Here is a 19607-nt window from a genome sequence, read left to right as displayed (position 1 = left end):
TGCAGGGATAAATAATCCTGGCACTGCAGGCAGTGCCCTTTTCCTGCTGCCCCCTTGGAATGTCTCCTGGGAATGGCAGAGGAATTTTAACTGGGGTGGGGGGTGGAATTCAAACTGGCGTTTCTGCAGCGGTTTGGATCAGCCTCTGTCTTCCAGCAAAAGCTTTTGGTTTGGTTTGGTTTGGTTTGGTTTGTTCGTTTTTGCTGCAGGATGAGTGTGGCCTTTCCCCCTCTCCAGGACTGGCTATCACTAATGTGTCTTTTTATGGAAAGCCAAAAGATTTAGAGTGAGGACAAAACCCAGTGCTGAGCAGGTTTCCTCTGTCTCAGGGCTATTCTTTCTGGATTATTCCCTCAATGTAAACCATCCCCATTAACTCTGCTTCCATCCCTAACCCCCAGCAGGTCTGTGTGGGGAGCTGGAATGATCCCTGGAGTGACAGTGGGTTTTGTGGAGCTGCCTCTGGGGAATGGCTCTGATTTCTTCATCACCCCACAGGAGACAACAGGAGCTCAGCCCCTGCCACCTCAGGCTGCATATTCTGATTTCCCACCTGCTGGAAATCAGCAAGGTTGGTGTATCCAAGGTGCAAGAATGGGTGGGAGAATCCAAGCCCCATTTCCCTTTGCCAGGGAGGTGTTGTCACCCCTGCTCCAGCACAAACCCCCCAGCACCCCCACACCACCAGGGATGTCTCCCCTTGGAGGCTGAAACCACTCAGCTGTAAGCAGGCAGCAAAATCAAACTGGTTTAATGGTGAATCCAGACAGGAAAAACACGGCCAGAGCCCCTGGCAGCACCAGGAATGCCAGCAGGACATGCCAGGGCCTGGGCCATCCAACATTTCTTGCTTCTCTCCATCCATTTCCTCCTCCCCCGGCTGGCCAGCAGGCTGTGAATTCCACAGGCATGGAATGGCAGCCAGGGAGGGATACAAACCTGGAGTGTGACAGTCACCTGTCCCCAGCGAGCAGCAGGAGCAGATCCAGCACGGTGGGGCTGTGGGGAGCCTGCCCAGTCCTTAGGGAACAGGAACAATTCCTGCCGGGAGCAGATCCAGAGGCCACGACCCCCTCTGGGCTCCCAGCACAGCTAGGGGTATTTATTGTATTTGCTGCTATTTTCCTTTCCTGGTCCAAAGATTCGGGATTTCCTCTGAATTGCGTGAAACCACCGCAGCAGCAGGGCTGGCCAGGGACTCCTCTCGTGCTGCCCTGGATCTGTGGGGGAGTGAAACTTTGAGGAAAGCAGAGCCTTGGTCACACATCCCCTGAAAAAGCAGCCTGTGGGGTAAGGCTTGGTTAATTCAGGTGGTGTCAGCTCCCCGCGGTGGGATGAGAAAATCCCTCCCAGTTCCTGACCCACCCTGAGGGCTCACACAGCCCCACCCCTGCAATGGCACTGCTGCTTTTCCCTGTTGGTGCCATTCCCAGGCTCTGGTGGCACCTGGGTGTCCCCTGGGAAGGAGAGAGCCCTCTGCCATGGACACCAACACCACAGAGCTGGGCTCCAGCCAGACCAAAAAATACATCACAAATCAAATCAAACAAAATCACAACGTACAAACAAGGTGGTTTAGGACAGATAAGGCAGCAAGTGGCAGAGTTTTTGATAATTGCACTATCAGTGCAATTTGCTTGTCTTGTCCTTTGCTGATTTAGGGCTCAGTAAGCTCTGTAAAAACCTCCCACTTTCCTGTCACCTGAGCTTTGGTGCTGTCAGGCTGCTCTTTTCTGGCACAGAAAAAGCACCGGTTTGGCTGCTGAGGAATGAAACTAAAATTTGCATTCCTCCAGCTTCCAAACAGAGTACAAAGAACTTTGTCTCAAATGTGTGGAAAACAATTCCACTTTAAGACATGCTAACATAACTCCAACTCAAAACTCCCTGCACAGGAGTGACTGATGAAGGAAAAGGTCTCCACAGTCCAGGTCAGCCAGCATCAAATTGATATTAAAGCAGCCTGGGCAGTGCAGCTCTGCCCAGAGCATTCATCTGGAGAGGCCAAGGTCTCCCCAGGCTGGAGGAGCAGCTGGTGACAAAGGACTTGGTGACAGAACAGCTGTGACTTCACTGCTGTAAATGGCATTTATTCAGACCTGCTGCTCTCCTCACATTTCTGCAGTGCTCAGGGTATCAACCCAGCCTAGGTAAAACTAGCCCTAAATGCTGCTGTCTTTAGGATGAGGCACTTCTTCAGTCCTAAACCATTTCCACCCAGGGCAAACCATGCTGTGGGCAAAGCCCAGCTGCTTTCTGATTTCCTCTGACCCTGCAGAGGTTTGAATGCACATCCACACCCTCTGCTGAATAAAAGCTTTACAGAAGAGAAGCAAATACACCAATAGATGCTGTAATTGCTTCTCCAGAAGAAAAATAGGGAATGAAACTTCTTTTCTGAAGTTAACTCCACTGGCTTCCAGGGCCAGCCAGGAAGGCAGCACTGAGTGTCTTGGAGTTGATTCTCAGAGGTTATTCGTAAGAGAATTTAGTGCCAAGGTTTGTTGTGGAAAACCCAGATCCTGGCAAAAATATGTCTCTGTTCCCATCCAGCTGTGAAATGGGACTAAGAGCCAGACAGGCTCCCAGATGTGTGTTCTGGTCTGTCCTTACTGCAACAAGGCAAGGAGCTGTGTGTACAAGACAGTTCTGTGTGTGTTCAGAACTCTGTTTTTACAGTTTTGTGTGTCCAGAGCTCTGTTTGTCCAGGAACTGTGTCCAGCGCCATGTGTGTCCCCAGCTCTGTGTCCAGCCCCATGTGTGTCCCCAGCTCTGTGTCCAGCCCTCATCTCCTCCCAAAGTGTCATTCCCAGCTCTGTCCCCAGCTGGGAGCTGTGACAGCCAGCAGTGTCACACATCTGCCAGGATGCCCCAGACCAGACACTGCTCGCAGCACTGATGATTTCTTTATGAGACAAATGTTCCTGCAAGGGCTGCAATTTTAACACACTCTCCTGAGTGAAAAATAAATCCTCCTCAGGGTTCCTTGTCTTGTTCCTGTTTTTTGGCACCAGAAGCAGAGGAAAGTGCTCTGTGTCCCTCAAAGAACACACAGGCCACCCCTGGCTTTGGACAGTAAGGGGCTGGAGGGAAATTTGGGGATGTGCCTTGGAGGGCTCTTGAAACAGGGAAACACTGTGGAGCCATTTCCAGCCTGTGGAAAGGGCAGAGCACAGAGATCTGTCAAACCTCCAAGAGGTGACAAACTACTGTGGCTCTGAAAGGAGAAGGTGCAAATCTTCACCAGGATGAGTTTTGCCTGGAGAGAGCTGGAAGAAAAAAGGATGTGAACATTAAAAGCATTTCAGAAACACCTTGTATCTCTTTCCCATAGCCAAAGGTAGGAAGTGCAGACAAAAAAAGACAGTTTTACAATTGGTACCTGCAGGTTTGGGGATTGTGTCTGCAGTTTAATAGCCACTGTCCTTCCTCAGCAGCTGACTGTGGAACTCTCAGTGGACAGGGCTTGGAAACACTCTCAAGAAGCCCATTATTCCCATTTCATCTCCCCATCACATGCAATTCCAGTTGTTCCTTACATGGTGCAGTACATGCTCTGGAGGATGCTGCCCTGTGCTGCACCTAGTGCAGAACCTAGAGCTGCTCCTTAGCTACAGAGTAACAAGAAAATGTCTTGTTTGGGGTGAATTGGGATGTGTAGTCCCTGCACCATCAGTCACATCGGAAGGCTCATTCCTTAAAAAGCAAAAGCTCATCTGTAACACCACAGATACACACAAAGACAAACCAGAGATGGCTTTGACACTGAGTCCTTCACAAACATTCCTGCCATGTCACAAACACGTCAGCCCGAGAGCTCCACTCACTCCAGGAGGAGCCACCCTGCCCATGGATGTTTCCAGCTCCACCCAACATTCCTGTGCCCCCAGGTGTGGCCCAGGCAGGAGAGGCACAGACACACCAGGAATACACCCCAACCATCCCGGCACCCCGCAGGACAACGGGATCTCAACAAGGTTTCTTTGGTTTTGGTTTTTGTTTTACGCAAGCAAAGTCCAGAGCAGCTGAATGCTGGCTGGCTGGAAAAGCTAAAACCAAACAAATCACATGAAGACACAAGTTGACCATCAGCTACAGGCAGCAGCGACATTCCCAGCCATGGAGGGCTCTTCCCACCGCCGGGAAAGCAAGCCGGGCTGGGAGCAGGCAGGGAGCAGCTCTTTCAAAGCTGAGGAAGCCTCGGTGGTGCTGCTGCGCTCCCAGGGCACATGCTGGGTGCCTGGTTCCTTCCCCAGCCCCTCTCTGCCATGGATTTTGGGTGCATTGCCCACCCCAGCAATGCGTGTGGATCCTGCGCTCCTGGATCACCCTGTGCTCCCTTCTGCAGGGAGGAGAGTGGGAAATGTTGGGGAATCCCTGGTGGCAAACCCCTGCTGGCCTGCACAGGCAGTGGTGTGGCAGGAGAGGAGCTCTCCAAGGGGAGGACTGAGGTGGAGCTGCATCTGGGGTTTGCTCTCCCTGCTGTGCCCTCCTGCCGAGGGACTCCAGGCGCACCCCGCGAGGACCAGGACGGCTTGCAGAGGGGAACCCCAGCACAGCCCCAGCGTCCTCTGCACTGCAAGCAAGGCAAGCAAGAGAAAAAAGCTCGGCTGGGGGTGCTGCTGAAGCAGGAGGCAGATGGGAAGCTGTGATGCTCGAGGTCTGGGCGAGTCTGCTCTGACCCTGCTCGAACTGCGGCCCGCAGAGCCTCCATGCGGCTTTGCCTCTCTCCTCTCTCCTTCCCTCCGAGCAGAGCTCCGTGGATTTGGGGTATTTTCCTGCCCTGTCTGACTGGTTCCCTCATCTGTGTGGGCTGTGTGACAGCAGCCTGGTCACCCCTGACCCCGGCAGGGCCCCAGGGCGGACGGGAGAGTCCTTCCTGAAAAAGGAGCAGTTTGGCTGGGATTATTTACAGCACCGTGGGACAATAAGCATCGCTCCCAGGCCCGTTCTCCTGGTTATAACCACATTTTCAGGCTATCTAGGAATGCACAACTCAACTGCCTTACCTGGGAAGTGCCACTGGGATGCTGGGGAGAGCACCTGGCTGGGCAGGGATAGCTCACTGTCCCAGGGCAGGACCCTGCAGCAGAGCCCAGGGTGGCTAAGCTCCCCCTGGAAACCCCAGCCCTGCTCTATTCCACAGGCTCCAAACTGCTCCTGGGGCTGCCCACGGCACTTTTGGGATGTCTGTCCGGAGCTCCCGGCTGTCCTCCCGCGGGGTGGGAGCTGTGCAAGCGCAGGGACAGAGAGGATTTCAACCCTTTGATCCGAGCTGCACTCGCAGCAGCTCCTGCCAGGGGTTTGATCATCAATCAATCCCTCAGTTCGGAGGGAAGGCACACAGCAAAGGGAAGGGGATTTTCCCGGGACAATCCTATTTTTGGTGGCACACGACTGTCTCAGTGTCCACTGCAGCCCCACCCCAGTGCCTCGTGCTCAGCCTTGGGAGGAGGGTGACCCCGCTCTGAGGAAAATGAGTTAAAATGCCTTCAGATGCCTTTTCACTTCTTTTTATTTAATTCCATAAATATTTTCATAAGGCTCAGTGTCTTTACAACATTTTTTTAAACACTTTTTTTTTGTTTTATACACACAACTTTGACACTTGTTTGACAGGGTCAAACAGTCCAATATAAACAAAATAATAAAACTGGCAAGTGCGGATCAGCTGGGTTACCAAAATCCTTTTTTTTTCTTTTTTTTTCTTTTTTTTTTTTTTTGCTCTTACTGTTAAAACCCCAAAAGCACTAAAATATCAGTATTTGGCTTCAAACTAGAATTTTAAAAACCTTTTTTTTTTTTTTAAATTCTCTGCTACAAGTCCCTGTCGTCATAGTGCCTTTAAGCTCCTACAGACTCTTCTTTTCTTCTTAAGGAAAAATAAGCTTGGTGATGCCATGCAGAACTTACAATAGCTACTAAATATACATGTTCCCTGAAATGTAGCTGCAATGAAAAGATGACAGAGCATAAAGAGAACAAAACCAGAAACCCAAAGCACCACAGTGTACTATCAATAACATTGCAATGGACGGCTGGTGCCCATCCAGAAACTGAAACAAATTTCAAATATATTTCTCTATGTAGTATTTTCTATTTACAACTGTTAGATGCACCTAGGTTGGTTCTTGTTTGACTTTTTGGAGAGGGTGGGGAGGCGAAAGTCTTGAATTTAGATCCTCTGTTCTAGTGTCTAGGTTAAGGGGTAATGCATGTCATTTACCTAGGGAAGAGGGTTTCTTTTTATTCTTTATATATATATATATATATAGATTCAGCCAGAGAAATCCCGTAAACATGTAAGTTTGTTACAACTCTCGTTTCTGCATATGGAATGGGAAGTGGGTTCCTCCTGTCTGGCATTGGAATGAAAGTCTGTATCAGATGCTCAGTCAAGTCACCCCCATCTGCACGGGCGCTGCTCCCAGCGCTGTCACACACATTCCAGCCCTGCTCCCTACTGGGAAAGCCACAGCAGGCGCTCAGTGGGACCCAGTGCTGGTTCTTCTTTGTGCCAATGCTCCATCTCCTGCAGCACCTTGGCAATTTATGGAGGGGAGGAGCTTTCTTGAAGGCCCGGGAGCCAAGCCCCTCGTCCCTGCGGCCGCTGCGCCAGCGCCAGCACGAGCTGCCCCGGCTGGGCTTCCCACTTAACAAAGAAGCTGCGAGTCCAACAAGTGGCCTTGTCAGATCTTGATTTATGATGCAAATAATGGTGTGGCGGTGGTGTTTCTTTTTTCCTAGTGCTGAATATTTAGGAAGCATCTTCTCATAAAAATTATGGATGTCTCATTCTCACTCTCTGAGGCACAAAACAGTAAATGAACAGGCTTAACTAATGTGCTTGTTACTTGGTTGTTTTTTTTTTTTTCCCCTAAGCAATTAAAAAGGCAAAAGGAGTAAGTGAAATTTTCATCATGTTGACAACATTTTGGAATCTCTCTCTCTTTCTCTCTTTCTCTCTCTCTCTGCATCTCTCCAGCCATTCCAAAAGACTAAAACATTTCAGTTAACTGACGAGAACCCATCTCATGCACTACTTTAAATACCCATTCTGTTAAAGAAACAAAAGAATATTTGCTATGTATCCCATATTAAAATCCGACCATAAAAATGCAAAGATACAAAAGAGCGTAAAAATAATTTCTGATATAAAATTGGGTTGCTTCCTATTTGGGATTCCTGGTGTTTGGCTGCTGCCTGTCACAGAGGGGCCACTCCTCCTCTCCAAAACACTAATCTGGTTTTGCTGGTTATTGATAGATTATTCAAAAGTATGAGAGATTATTTTTGGATTTACATAAAAATAATGCCACCCTTGCAATATGCCCTGAAATAAAACAGGCTCCATGGAAACAATAAAATCACACTCTCTGCTCTTCCCATTCACTTGGATTTCTTAGGGGCAAAAAAAAAGGAAAAAAATTTAAAAAAAAAAAAGCATCTCCACACTCTTTGTCCTGGGGTGCTTATGTGCTGTATCAGATTCCAAAGAAAATGACAAATACTGTGATCAATCACTTCATCCCACATTTTCAAAGGAGCTTGCAGAATAGCTTTGCAAAGATTTCAAGTTCATCTTCTAAATCTGGTTAAACAGTCTCATTTGCCCTAGGAAAAAAATAAAAATCCTGCTCCTGACAATGGTCTGTTTTACAAGCTTAACCGTAAGCTTCTGCACTCGCAAACAAATGTACTTAAGGCTGAAATTGTAGCAAGTGTCTTTAAAAACAGAGCTGTGAATCTCCAGAGGGAGAAAAAGAGAGAGAAAGAGACCTGGAGGGTTGGGCTGATCCATCACTCCAGAGCTCCTTTGGGGGAGCTGGCCAGGCTGGACCTAGCAGGAGCTGGGACAGCACAGAACTGCACTTCCCAGCCTCATCCACATCCTGAACCTCAGCTGGACGTTCCCAGGGATCAGGGCAGGGATCCTTGCTCTAACAGGGCAGCGCTCGGGTGGCTGGGGGGGACCTGGAGCAGGCACTGAGAGCAGCCATGGTCCTCACTTTTGGGGTCCCTGCTCCTGCAAATGGCAATTAGGGGTTCCTTAGGGTGGGGCTGTGCAGGCTGAGTGTGGCCAAAGGATGGGACCTTAGTTCCTGAAGACAGAAAACTGGCTGTTTGTCGGAGCCTCGGAGCCAATTTTCCTCTCTGCCATGGAGGCATGAAGCCGTCAGTTTTTAAGCTTTTATCTTTGCGTGAAAAACAAAGATAGGAGTGGGCTTTTCTGAGTCGTGTCTCAGCTTGAAAAGAAAAGAAATCAAAGATAAGCCCACGGAAACAAAGCAAAAAGAAGAAAAGCCCCTGATTCTCTTTTCTCAGTCTTGCTCCGAGTGTGAGCAAATCACACTGAATTGAGAAAAAGACAAGTGCTTAAAAAATGCAAAAAATGAACCGAGGAAAACCCATCTCTCACTTCCTAAATAGCTGCTTGCCCTTCTGCTGGGTTTCACCTGCCCACGAGAGAACAGTTAAAGCCAGAGAAATACTGCGCAGCACAGCGGGAGCACAGGGAGCACATCCAGACAGGCACGAGTCAGACCAGGGGATGCAGGACAGGGACAGGGCTGGGCCCTTCCCGGGGTGGGACTTGGGGACAGCCAAGGGAGGGACGGAGAGGGAGGGACAGGGAGCAGAGACCTCCCAGCACTCCAAAAAACAAACAACACCCCCCCCATAAATAAAATCAAAGAAAATATACACCAATGTAGTCCATGAGGAACTTCCATGACGGAGTCACACAAGCGAGAAAGCATTCTGGGATGCCAATGACGACTCGGATGGAAATGAAGGAAAACAGGGAAAAAAAGAAAAATACAAAGAGATGTCCAACCAATGGAATAAAATAAAATAGGTCACATGGTTAGAAATCATTGGTGCTTCCTAGTATCTAGTAGCAGATTACTTCCCAAAAACAACAAAAAAAGTTTTTGGTCCTTCTATATATATACATATATGTATATATATTATTATTTTTAAAATGTGTGTATACATATATATATGTATATATATTTAGTTGCAACAGTGCTTCTCCGAAAAAAGGTCCATCTATAAATATAATTTTATTTATTTTTATTTTTAAATTTTAGTTCTTTTAAGTTAAAATTCTCCATCTCTCTAGGTATTATTTTTTGAATGGTGTTAACCTGCTGAAGTTTTGCCAGAATGGTGCCTGGCTGCGTCTGGGTTCGGTGAACTCGAAGACCTGGGACTGGGATATGCCATCTGTCACCATGTATTGTCCCTGATTTAATGGATCCTGGGGTGGTGGGTAGGCTGGAGGAACCGACTTGGAGTAGCTCACACCTGCATCGATGATTGGGGGGAAAAAGAAACAGATCAGTCAAAGAGCAATTGGGTCAATAGTCTTTCTTCGTCATGCTACTGCTTCTTATCGCTCCTTATCGCTCCTTATCGCTCCATAACCAGGGTCCCACACCCCAGCACGGGCCAGAGCTGCCACAGCTACAGGAACACGGCCTGCCTGACCTCTCAGCTTCGAGGCTGCCTCCCTATGCCAAGGCTGCGAGACTGGGACAAGATCCATTACTTGGTGTGGGCAGAGCTCTGCCCGCCCTGATGGAAAAGTCCTGTGTGGCTGAGGAGAGCAGGACAGGCGCTGTCCTCACCGAGCCATCGACTGCCCCGCTCCGACTGAACACTCCTGCTTCCGAGCTCCTCCTCACCCTCCCTCCCGGCTTGCCCTGCCAACAGCCTTGCCCCACATGCCCCGCTGACCAGCCCCGAGCAGACCCCGAGCATTAGCCACTCCGATTCCCGCATGGAACGGAGCAGAGCTGCTGTGCAAGAAATCCTACCCTGCAGGGATGTGCCTACCCAAAGGGCAGCTCGTTCTTTGGGAACGTTTTAGGACTTTTCCATAGGGTTTGTTCTCAATTCACCAGTCTGGTTTCAGCCCAAAACGGCTGCACACAACGCAGAAAAGGCTGAGCTTCCGCTCAATCCAAACTGGCAGCAATGGATGGACTGGCAAGGCTACACTTTTAGGGTGCAGATGTCTGATTCCCACACAGGTGAGCCACGGCTCCTGTGCAGGAACAGGGAGAGGGGATCTGCCCTTACAGCTTTCCCATGGAAAGGGGGCTTCAGCAGCCTGCTGTGAAGGATGGTGTGGAAGGGCTGCTCTGGGTGGCTGAAGTGGAACAGAAGGGATGTGTGCCACCACCAAAGCACAGCCTACAGGGCACAGTGACACAGTCTGGATGTCCTTCCCCAACAACCCCTCCTTCAGCCTCAGGGCAGCGGGGCCGGCTGGAAACCACGAGTGCAGGAAGGAGAGAGGAGCAGGACTGTGGAGCAGGGTGCTGGTAAGCTCTGGCCATCTCTGGATCATGCAGAACTGCTCTTCCTTCTGCCGCGGGACGGGCGGGGCTTCGCCAGGGCCAGCTTGGGGCCATCACCTCCCCGGGCTTTAACCGCAGGAGCGAGGCCACCGTCCCCGAGCAGCTCAGTGTCCTCATCTGGAAAGCGGGATGGCATCCCCCACCTACCTCACAGGAGGGTTGTGAAGCTAAATTAATTAATGTTTGTAAAACACTTTGAGATCCTCGGCTGGGAAGGTGCTGGAGAAGGCAAAATACGGTGATTAGCACCCAGAACCAGAGCAAGGCGTGCACAGCAATGCCGCACACAGACACACCAGCGCTGGCCGGGCACGGGACGGCGGCACACGACGGGCACTTACACACAGGGTACCCACAGAGCTCACACACAGCTGGGCAGCTGCTGCTTTGGCAGGCAGGACCTCGTCTGGGACAAACTAAGGCGTGTCTTTAGGGGAGAGAATTGATTCGCTTCTCCTTGTTATGAAGTTTAACAATCAAGGGTGAAAATCCTCAAAGGGTTTGGAGCAAATGGAGATGTCTTGAGTATGTCTAACTGATTTCTCCTTCTCTACTGTATTTTGTGCAGCTCTCTCTGCACTGTAGGGAATAACCAAGGTCATTCCTTACAGTGGGCAAAAACCACTCTGCAATTCACACTTATTAACCTTTAAGAAACTCATCACAGTTAGTGTTTCAAACTTCTTTGGAAAGATCAGCCTGGAGATGTTCTGAATCTGTACCTGCATGCTGGAATAGTTACTCATCAACGAGTTCTCTACTCTGTCTTGCCCAGCTCCTGTCTCCCAGCCCCAGAGCCATGCAGGGGTCACACCTGGGCAGGGGCAGCTGTAGAAAACCTGACACAACTTCTGCACCACCCTCGCTGGCACAGAATGGCAATGAACAGCTTGAATTGACTACACTGTGTGACTGAGAACAACCATGTTCCCCTAGGGCAGGGCACTGAGCTCCTCTCTGCCCACCTCTCCCATCCCTCCTTCTGGCACTGCCCTGCTCTGAGTGCCCTGCTCCAGGCAGTGAGACCAACTGCAGAAGCTGTTCTGGAGGGCAAACTCCAGCCCTGAGCCCACACAGGGGTGACAGCCTTCTTCTGGATGCCACCAGCCCTTGGACAATTCTCCCAGCAGGGACTGGTGAGGGATTTTAGGATCTGAGGGAAGGTTAGGATCTGGTACAGGTCCCTTACAAGACTGAGGTTGGGAGATAAATCTCCTACTTTGGCTCTCAGACTGACCCAAAGGATCAGGAATTACTTCAAAGGCAAATAGTCCTTGTGCCACCATAATTAATCATGTTCTACAACACAGCAGAGCTGTGAATCTAAAGCTGCGACTGCAGGGGGACACAGAAATTGTTTTTAGCTTTGTGAGACCTTAAAGCCACCTTGCTTTAGTGCCATGGCCCCATGGCTTTGGCATCCTGTGGCTGCAGAGCACCTGGCCTTGCTGGGCTGAGCTCTTTACTGCCTCTAAACTAATTTGTGGAGGGTGAACTAAAGTATTTCAATGATGAGACAGAAATGCTATGAAACCTCCTGGATCAGCAAAATGCTGTGCACTTGGGGAGCTGGAAGAGTAGAGAAAGGACAGTCTGGCTGACATCCACTGACAGTGATGGAGTTACACTGCAAAGAATGGAATCCACAGGCTGTCGTCTCCAAAAGGAAAAAGGGCAGACTCCCCTGGCCAGATCACTAACAAACCCCATTCAGTTCCTTCCCAAAACAGTCTTTTTGGTCCAAACTCCTGCAAAATGTCTGTCCTTGATTGAAACACATCCATGCACACCCTGCCCCTTCCCTCGGTAAAGCAGCTCTTCCCACAGTCATATGTGGGGCCTGTGTGAGGATCTGGGCTACTGGCATCAACATCTGGGCTACTGGCATTAACATCTGGGCTACTGGCATCAACATCTGGGCTGCAGGAATGCCAAAAGCTCCTGGCTGGTTCTACCTGCATAAGCAGCTGAAGGTTTCATATTTCTCAGACTTATCCAATGGCCTGAACAGCAAACCTGTGGATCTCAGGGACATGCACCATCACCGTGGGTGGGACATGCAAATAAAACCACTGTGCTCTGGTAGTTCCAGAAAGCATTTCCTTGTGGAACTGTGAGACAGCACTTGAGGTGCCCCAAGAATGACCTTTCCTTTTTTTTCCTTTTGGACATACCCATGTTCTGGAACACAGAAACTGGGGGTTGGTGTGGGGGAAGATTCACCTAATCTGCACATCTTTAAATCCTGACAAAGAGCAATTCTGGGAAAAGTCTGGCAGGCAGGCCTTTTTCTGTTCTGCTCTGAAGTGGTTTGTTCCCGCATCAGAACTCGGGGCCATCGTGCAAAATTGTCTCTTGAGGGATATTTTTTTAATATGCAAAGCCATAACTCCGCTGCAATTCACCAGAAAGAAATGAGCAAAGCTCTTTTCCAAGGCAATTTTGGGCTGCGTGGCGAGCGGAATTCAAAGCACAAAGGGAAGAATCGATGGCTAAGTAACGATTTCCAGGCACAGCAGCCAACTCCACCCCATGGGCAGAGCTGGAGCTCCTTCTGCTGGTTTGAGCCTCATTCTGCAGCGCGGCTGCAGCTGCACACAGGGATCGCTCACAGGGCGGGGCTGGGAGAGCTGCTCACAATGAGAACAAGAAAATTCCCAGATTCGTAATTTGGCTAGACAAAACTGGTGAGAGATGCTGCGCTGTCACTTGAAATCATGTCTTTTTATAGCACCAGGCAACGTCACTTGGAGCCTTTCGGATTTCTCAGCTCAGAAGGAAACAATTAAAAAGATTTTAAACTGTCTCATTTTTCCCTTCTAGGTTGGGGGTTTTTTTTGGTTTTGGTTTTTTTTTTCGAAGCGTCTCTTGTCTTTGAGGTTACAACACGATTTCAGCAGCACGTGAAGGTTTGGGAGCATGCTGTCCACTCGCAGGCAATCCACATGGACACGTGCAGACGGATCATACAGCAGGACACTGCCCCTCCCCGGGCTCCAACACCACACAGACACGGAGAACACGCACATCTCCTCCACATAACCATGGAAACTTGCCTTACAAGCTGTTTACTCCATCCTCGACCTAGGAGGTTCGAGCTTATCCTTTGATCAGGAGCTATTTGCCAGGCTTTCCCCCTACCCTGCTGCCCACGCTGCTCATTAGGCAGAGCTGGGTGGGGACAATGCCATCCCACCCCTGCTGGCAGTGCTGGCCTGGCCGAGGGCAGGCTGCTGGCAGGAGAGGGAGCAATGCTGCCTGAGGAACCTTCCAGCTCCCTCTGAGCTCAGCAGCAGCTCTGCCACCTTGCATCTTTCAGGAAATGCCCCAAAACCCCCCAAATTCTGTTTCCCCCTGAATCCGTAACCCCTACACAGCACGGGAAGCCAGGGACACGCCTCTGGAGCACTAATTGTTGAATGGTTAATTACTCCTGCCACAGCAACAAGTTTAAGTTACAGAAATGAGCAGAACTGGCTTAGTGAGCCCAGCCCTTTGCCCTCTTCAGCACATTTCAACAGAGGATCTCAAAGCACTGCCCCACGACCCCCAGGGTCACCTGGAGGGTTGGCAAAGGATCATGTGTTGTCCCCAAGGTGAGGATGGAGCTGTGAACAGGAACCCTGTGCTTGCCAAGGCTGCACTTCTTTACTTTACACCTCCCTGCTGAATTACCCAACTCTAATTTTGCCACATTTGCCCAACTCCAGAGGAGTTTCAGTGGTGCCTCAGCCATGGCTCTTTACACAGCCAGGGAGTTGACTCCAGGGCCAGGCAGGTATTTCCAGGGATGATACCAGACAGGAGAACACACCTTAGCTCCCTTTTCTAACCACTACCCTCCCTTCTCTGTTCAGGAGGGAAAGGGCTGACTGCAGCTTGAGAAATTCAGGAGGAAACAGTCATCTCATGTCCTGATGTTCCCCAGACAACCACAATATCTACCTCCACACAGAGCTAACCCGACCCTCTGGAGTCTATTTATCAAGTCTGCTGCTGCAGCCTGCTGTCATTAGACCAGACATTAAGATAATGATTCCACATGTGATAAGAAAAGCTAATCGAGGCAAGATGGAATAAATGATACTGGGGCTTTATCCATCAGAGCTAGGTGAAAACTAATTTCTGCCCTCCTGTGTTTAGACAGGCTCCCTCTGCCCAGCAGCCTGCAGGCTGATCACACAGCTCACTCCATGGCTTTCACTGACAGAAGTTCAGCCCAGACTGCTGCTGCTTTTGGGGAGCAATTCCCACCTAAAACCCCTCACCAAACTCAACGAGCAGGACTGTCTGGCCTCACAAACCCATTGCAGTGGGAATCACAACATGTCATTGATGTCAACACCTTGGCTCTTCCCACGAGGGCCATGAGCATCTCACCAAAAACCAGCCCTGGGGGATTTGCTCAGCAAATGTGCCCATTGCCAAGTCACAGGTACCTCAAAGGCCTCCTGGCCAAGAATTTATTCCTGATTTCCCTTAGCTGGTACATCTGACTGAGACTCCAGCTGGATTCCTGATGCCAGCAGTGGGATGGTGCTTGTGGACCCACAGCAGGAAGCACTGGTAGGGTCTGGATTTTACAAGAAATGGGGTAAACTCTGTGACTGCCCTGAATCTGGGGGGAAATACCACCGACAAAATGATTAGCTCCATTCCTTCACCTAGTGTGCTGTGAAAAAAGGGAAGGGACCCTGATTATCCGAAAATGCAAATGCCCCTCTTTGTTTTCAAGCAGTTGGGCTGTTCTTGCTCAGGCTCTTGCAATCCCCCGAGGCTGTGCCTACACGTGTGAATAGATGTAGAAACACGGCAGGGCCACGTCAATCTTGTCAGCAAGGAAGATGCAATAAAATGGGATTACACAGCCGGGAGAGGCACGAGAGGGAGTGACAGCCCCTGCTCAGACCTGTCCTGCCCAGGACTGCTATGCAGAGTTGCTGGGAGAGCCTCCAGTGCAGGAGTGTGAGAAGTCAGAGAAGCTGTTGCGTGTCTGGGTCAGGGATTTTATGACATAGTTTGCTTTGAGCTCAAGTGATCAGAAAGGAATAAATTAACAGGAAAACCCAGTGATTCAGAGGGTGTTTTGTGACAGACCAAGGCAGTTCATGCTGGCTGACGATTTAACCCCTGCTGGGTTTGCATGGCTGAGTGTTCCTGGGCAGCTTTAGTGACAGCATCTTTCTCAGGTGATGCTGGCTGAATCTCTGCTTCCCTCATCCTAGAGACTTGTCAGGGCTGAAGGCATCTCCTGGGGGGAAGCTGTGCACAGAGCAGGGGGAATACGCATAGCAGGGAGAGGAGATGGATATAGCATGAGGCTCAAGAGCTCTCCTGGGGTGGGAAACCTTCCTAGCTCACACTAAGGTCACTTCTTTAAATCCGAACAGATTTCCTTTTCTGAAAGTGCTTTAAGAATGGAGCCTGCTTCCTGGAAGGACCTCTAATTCCCTGACACCAGTGGCTGGCAGCTGCTAGGAATATGAGCAAATATCCCTTCCATGCACAGGCTGTCCTGCAAGGGGCCAGACATGGACAGAGCTGGGGAGCACAGAGGGGACTGAGTGTTCCCTCATGGAGAGAGGCACTCCATGAGCCTTCTGTTTGCAAATGCTTAGGAATGGAAAAATTACCCTGGATTGAGCTGTGTCTACATTAAGGATGGACTGGAGATCCACAAGGGATCCATCTTCAAGGCAACTGCAGAGCAGTTTCCACTCCTTTGGTCAGTGACAAGCACAGTGCTGGCAGAGCAGCCCAGTGCCACCCTGGTGCTGCTGTGTCCCTGGTGGGACCTGGGCTCTGCACAGAACCTGCACTCCTGCCTGGCTGCGGCCTGCAAACCGAGGGGGTTTTGGTGTTTTTGTAAGTCCAGACAAATCAATTTCTCGTGTTACTTCACTATTTCTAGGAAACACCCCACTGAATTCTATTCCCAGTCCCCACCCTGACACTGAAGGAAGCTAAAGGGCAGCAACCAAGAGGCAAAATCTTGAACAATCAATGCAAAAGGCAAATAGCAGCAACCAGCCCAGTTCTGTCAGTGAGGTGCAGAGCCAACACTACCCATTTACTGCATGCCTAATGGACTTAAAGAAGGCCAACAATTGGTTTAATGCTGTCTTAAGGCACCTGGTCTAACATCATTACATTTTGCCCAATCCAATAAGGAGTGCAAATCCCGGGATATTGCACATCATCAAGTGGGTCTGGCAGGGAGCCTGGCCCTGCACACATGGCTGGGCAGACCTGAGAGCCAGGAGGGGCTGCTGCCCCACACAGGGCCCTCAGCTGGGGATCAAACACTTCTCAAAACACACAGAGTGCTGTTATCACTTCATCACCTGGATAAAGGTCCTGCCAGTTAAAAAAGCAGAGTTTTAAGGTTTCTTGTGCTGCTCTCAGCTGCTCTCCCCCTCTCCTGCTGCAGCCAGTAGAGGTTTAAATGCCTCCTTTTCAAACACATGCCAGCCATCTCCAGAGCAATACTTCTGGGAGGTGTGGTACAACAGTGCATGAAATAAGCAGCAGTTTATACTATTTGAAAAATGTTTTTCTGCTTCACCTCTAACAAAGTTGATTGCATTTTCCATTTCACCTCCTTCACGGCTTTTCTCTCTTCCTTAAGTGTTCTGTGACAGGGGAATTACCATGGTTTCCCATTTAAGAGGTGGAGGGAACAAGTGAGATAATCTAGGAACAAGTCTGTAATAGGCATCCTGTGACACACGAGCTGGGCTGGCGACACCTCGAGCTGCTGAGCTGCTGAGCTGCCAAGCCCTGCTGCAGCCACTGAGACCATCCTGCAAAGCCTGCATTTCAATCAAGAAATGCTTCTGTGGAATACAGTGACCTGGGTCCTCCTTCTGAAGGGTTTCCCTGCTTTTCAGGTATAACTGATGCTCCAAAAGCAGCTCCAAGCCCTTTCCAGCACTCTGTGGGAGGGCAGAGACAGCAGCAGCCCCTGCACAGGCACACCTGCAGCCCCAAGAGCCTGCCAAGGTCTTGGCAAAAAAAACAGTTGTCAATATCTCTAAAATGCATATGGCAAGATTTAAAAAATCAGTCACCAAAAGCCAGTTCTCAGGAGTTTCCTCCTATCTCCTTTCTCCAAGCAGTGCCAGCAGCTCCCTGCTCTGGCAGCCTCATGCCTCTCCTTGGGGCTTGGGCACAAGACAAACCACAGAGTAACAAAATTTAAGTTTTTAGTGTCAATATTTAATTTGGTCAACCTGAGACTGGACTATGATCACCACAGTGTAGGGCAAAGCAAACAGAGCTACTGCTTTAATGACCCTATTTGGTTTTTTTCAAATTTCACGGCCTAAAACCAACCAGGCTGTGCTCAACTCGGCGCTGGGGTGTGACTGAACTTCTGCCTGGCTCGAGGACTTAATCCCATGAAAAGAACTGCCAGTGCCACGGCCTAAGCTCGTTCTTCACTAAAGAAATGCTGACTGCTGTTTTAGGAGCTAATGAATTTCACAGCCCGAGAAGCCCAGGATAACAACCCCTCCTTTTTCATCTCAGAGAGAAAGAGAGAGAAAGACAAAGAGAGCAGACAGAGAGCAATTGCTGTGTAAGACATAAGTCCTGTCAGGCAGATTGTATTTGTCAGGATGCAAGTCCAGTGATTTACGTGGGAATACTGGCAGGCATGCTCAGGCACCTCTGAACTGCGTCACTTACTGGCTGAACAATGCAATTATTAATTAATACCTCAATTAATTAATAATGCAATTAACTGAACAGCTAGCAATAATTCCAACTGCTTTTGTCATGGCAGTCATGCAAGTCAGGCTCTCTCATTCTGCAGTTGCCACAAGCCCTGTGGATGCTCCTGAGCTGAGGGACAGACATGCAGGTGCTGAGGGGCTGTGAGGGGACACAGGGACAGTGTGAGGCACCTGGACCTGTTTTGGGGTGTGCACACTCTGAGCTTAGAACATCTGGCCAGGAGAGTTTGTAGAGAACATCTCAGGAGACAACGGAAGAAGTTAGTAGAGAGGAGAAGACTGATGACAATGGAGAGACACAGCAAACCAAGGAGTTCACAGTCGGCCTGGCAAACCACTACTGGACCAGCAAAGCCAGTAGACAACACACAGGTGAGGCAGAAAGCAAAGAGCTCCTCCAACTTCTGCAAACCCCCCCAAAACACCTGCACAGAGCGGGGAACAACCTGCCTGCACCTGACTGGAGCCAAGCCTTGAGGAGTTCTCCCAAAACCCACTTGTAGGCCTACATGTGCTATGGTACTTTGGTAACAAATCAATACATCCATGACTCTGTGAAGCTTTGGAGAACTTGAGAAATGACCTGTCTGACCTTCCCTCCGTGTTGAGGATTTCCAAACCTGTAGCTGCAAGAGTTATTGCGAGAGAGAATTACCGCTGGCTGTGGCCAGTTGAGACTCTGCCTCTCAGCAGGCATGGCATTGATCCGCTGGCTGCAGCCTGCCTGGCTGGGGAAATGAATCTGACATTCCAGAGGTACAATGTCTTCACTAAAATCCTTTATTTCCTAGAGTTGATGCTACTGTGCTGTCTTTAAAAAGTTACAGGCAGCCCCAGGAAACAGGAGTGTCCCCTTTCCAGCAGCAGGAAAGAGGTACTCCCTCCCCAGTTCCAGCATTTTAGCAATCTTTGTTTTGTTTTGTTTTTTTGCTAATGGGAGACTTTGGGAATTAGCAGAACCTCTACACACCTCCGCACTCACTCCCATTTCAGCCTGAGATAAACAACTGAGATAGATTTCTGCCCCCAGGGACAGCTTCTGGACATCAGACTGGAGACACGAGATCAAATTCATCTCTGGTGCACTTCCACTGGCTTTCAACCACCTTCGACCAGAGATTAATTTGGCCCACAGATACATTAAGAAAGGATACAAAGCACAAACGGTATTTGATATAAAAAGAGAAGGGAGGGGAAGTTGAGGGGATGCTGGATCCTAACCCAGCAGGATTCAGCCCAGCCCGCTCCACCCTCACATCACCAGGCACAGAGCGTGTTGCCGGTTACCTTTTTGCTTACTGACTTTCTTTACTGTCATTGCCGCTTGCCGCTTTTGATTCTCAGAAATTTCAAAGCCTGGAAAAGGGAACACGGCAAACACAATTCAGAAGGTTGCTCACAAAGCCTCGTTTCCTTTTGGGGAGGGGGGGATGCTCTGCACTGTCTGCAAACATGGAATGCTCTAGGGTGTGTGTGGGCAGCTATTCTGCTGAAAAGCAACTCC

General features: G+C 49.8%; 1 protein-coding gene across 6 annotated transcripts in view; it reads right to left on the bottom strand.

Moving 5' to 3' along the window:
* Positions 1–724: 724 nt before the first annotated feature.
* The window catches only part of ARHGEF9 (Cdc42 guanine nucleotide exchange factor 9), a 201731-nt gene continuing 182848 nt past the window's right edge, over positions 725–19607 (bottom strand). For 2 of the 6 annotated variants that reach the window (XM_085060018.1, XM_085060019.1), the window contains exons 12-14: positions 19391–19459; positions 9150–9309; positions 725–1220 (exon numbers count right to left, since the gene is read on the bottom strand). In XM_085060018.1, coding sequence (XP_084916144.1) covers positions 1118–1220; positions 9150–9309; positions 19391–19459 — 332 coding nt within the window. In that variant the 3' untranslated portion in view covers positions 725–1117. Of the gene's footprint in view, positions 1221–5497; positions 9310–19390; positions 19460–19607 lie in introns of those variants that run through there. The other 4 variants (XM_085060022.1, XM_085060023.1, XM_085060024.1 and 1 more) reach the window with 4 other exon arrangements.

Source organism: Lichenostomus cassidix, chromosome 4A (assembly GCF_008360975.1).
Source record: "Lichenostomus cassidix isolate B80296 chromosome 4A, HeHo_3.0, whole genome shotgun sequence".
NCBI classification, from domain to species: domain Eukaryota; kingdom Metazoa; phylum Chordata; class Aves; order Passeriformes; family Meliphagidae; genus Lichenostomus; species Lichenostomus cassidix.
The sequence above is the reverse complement of the archived record's forward strand: the minus strand, read 5'-3'. Positions and strand labels throughout refer to the sequence as shown.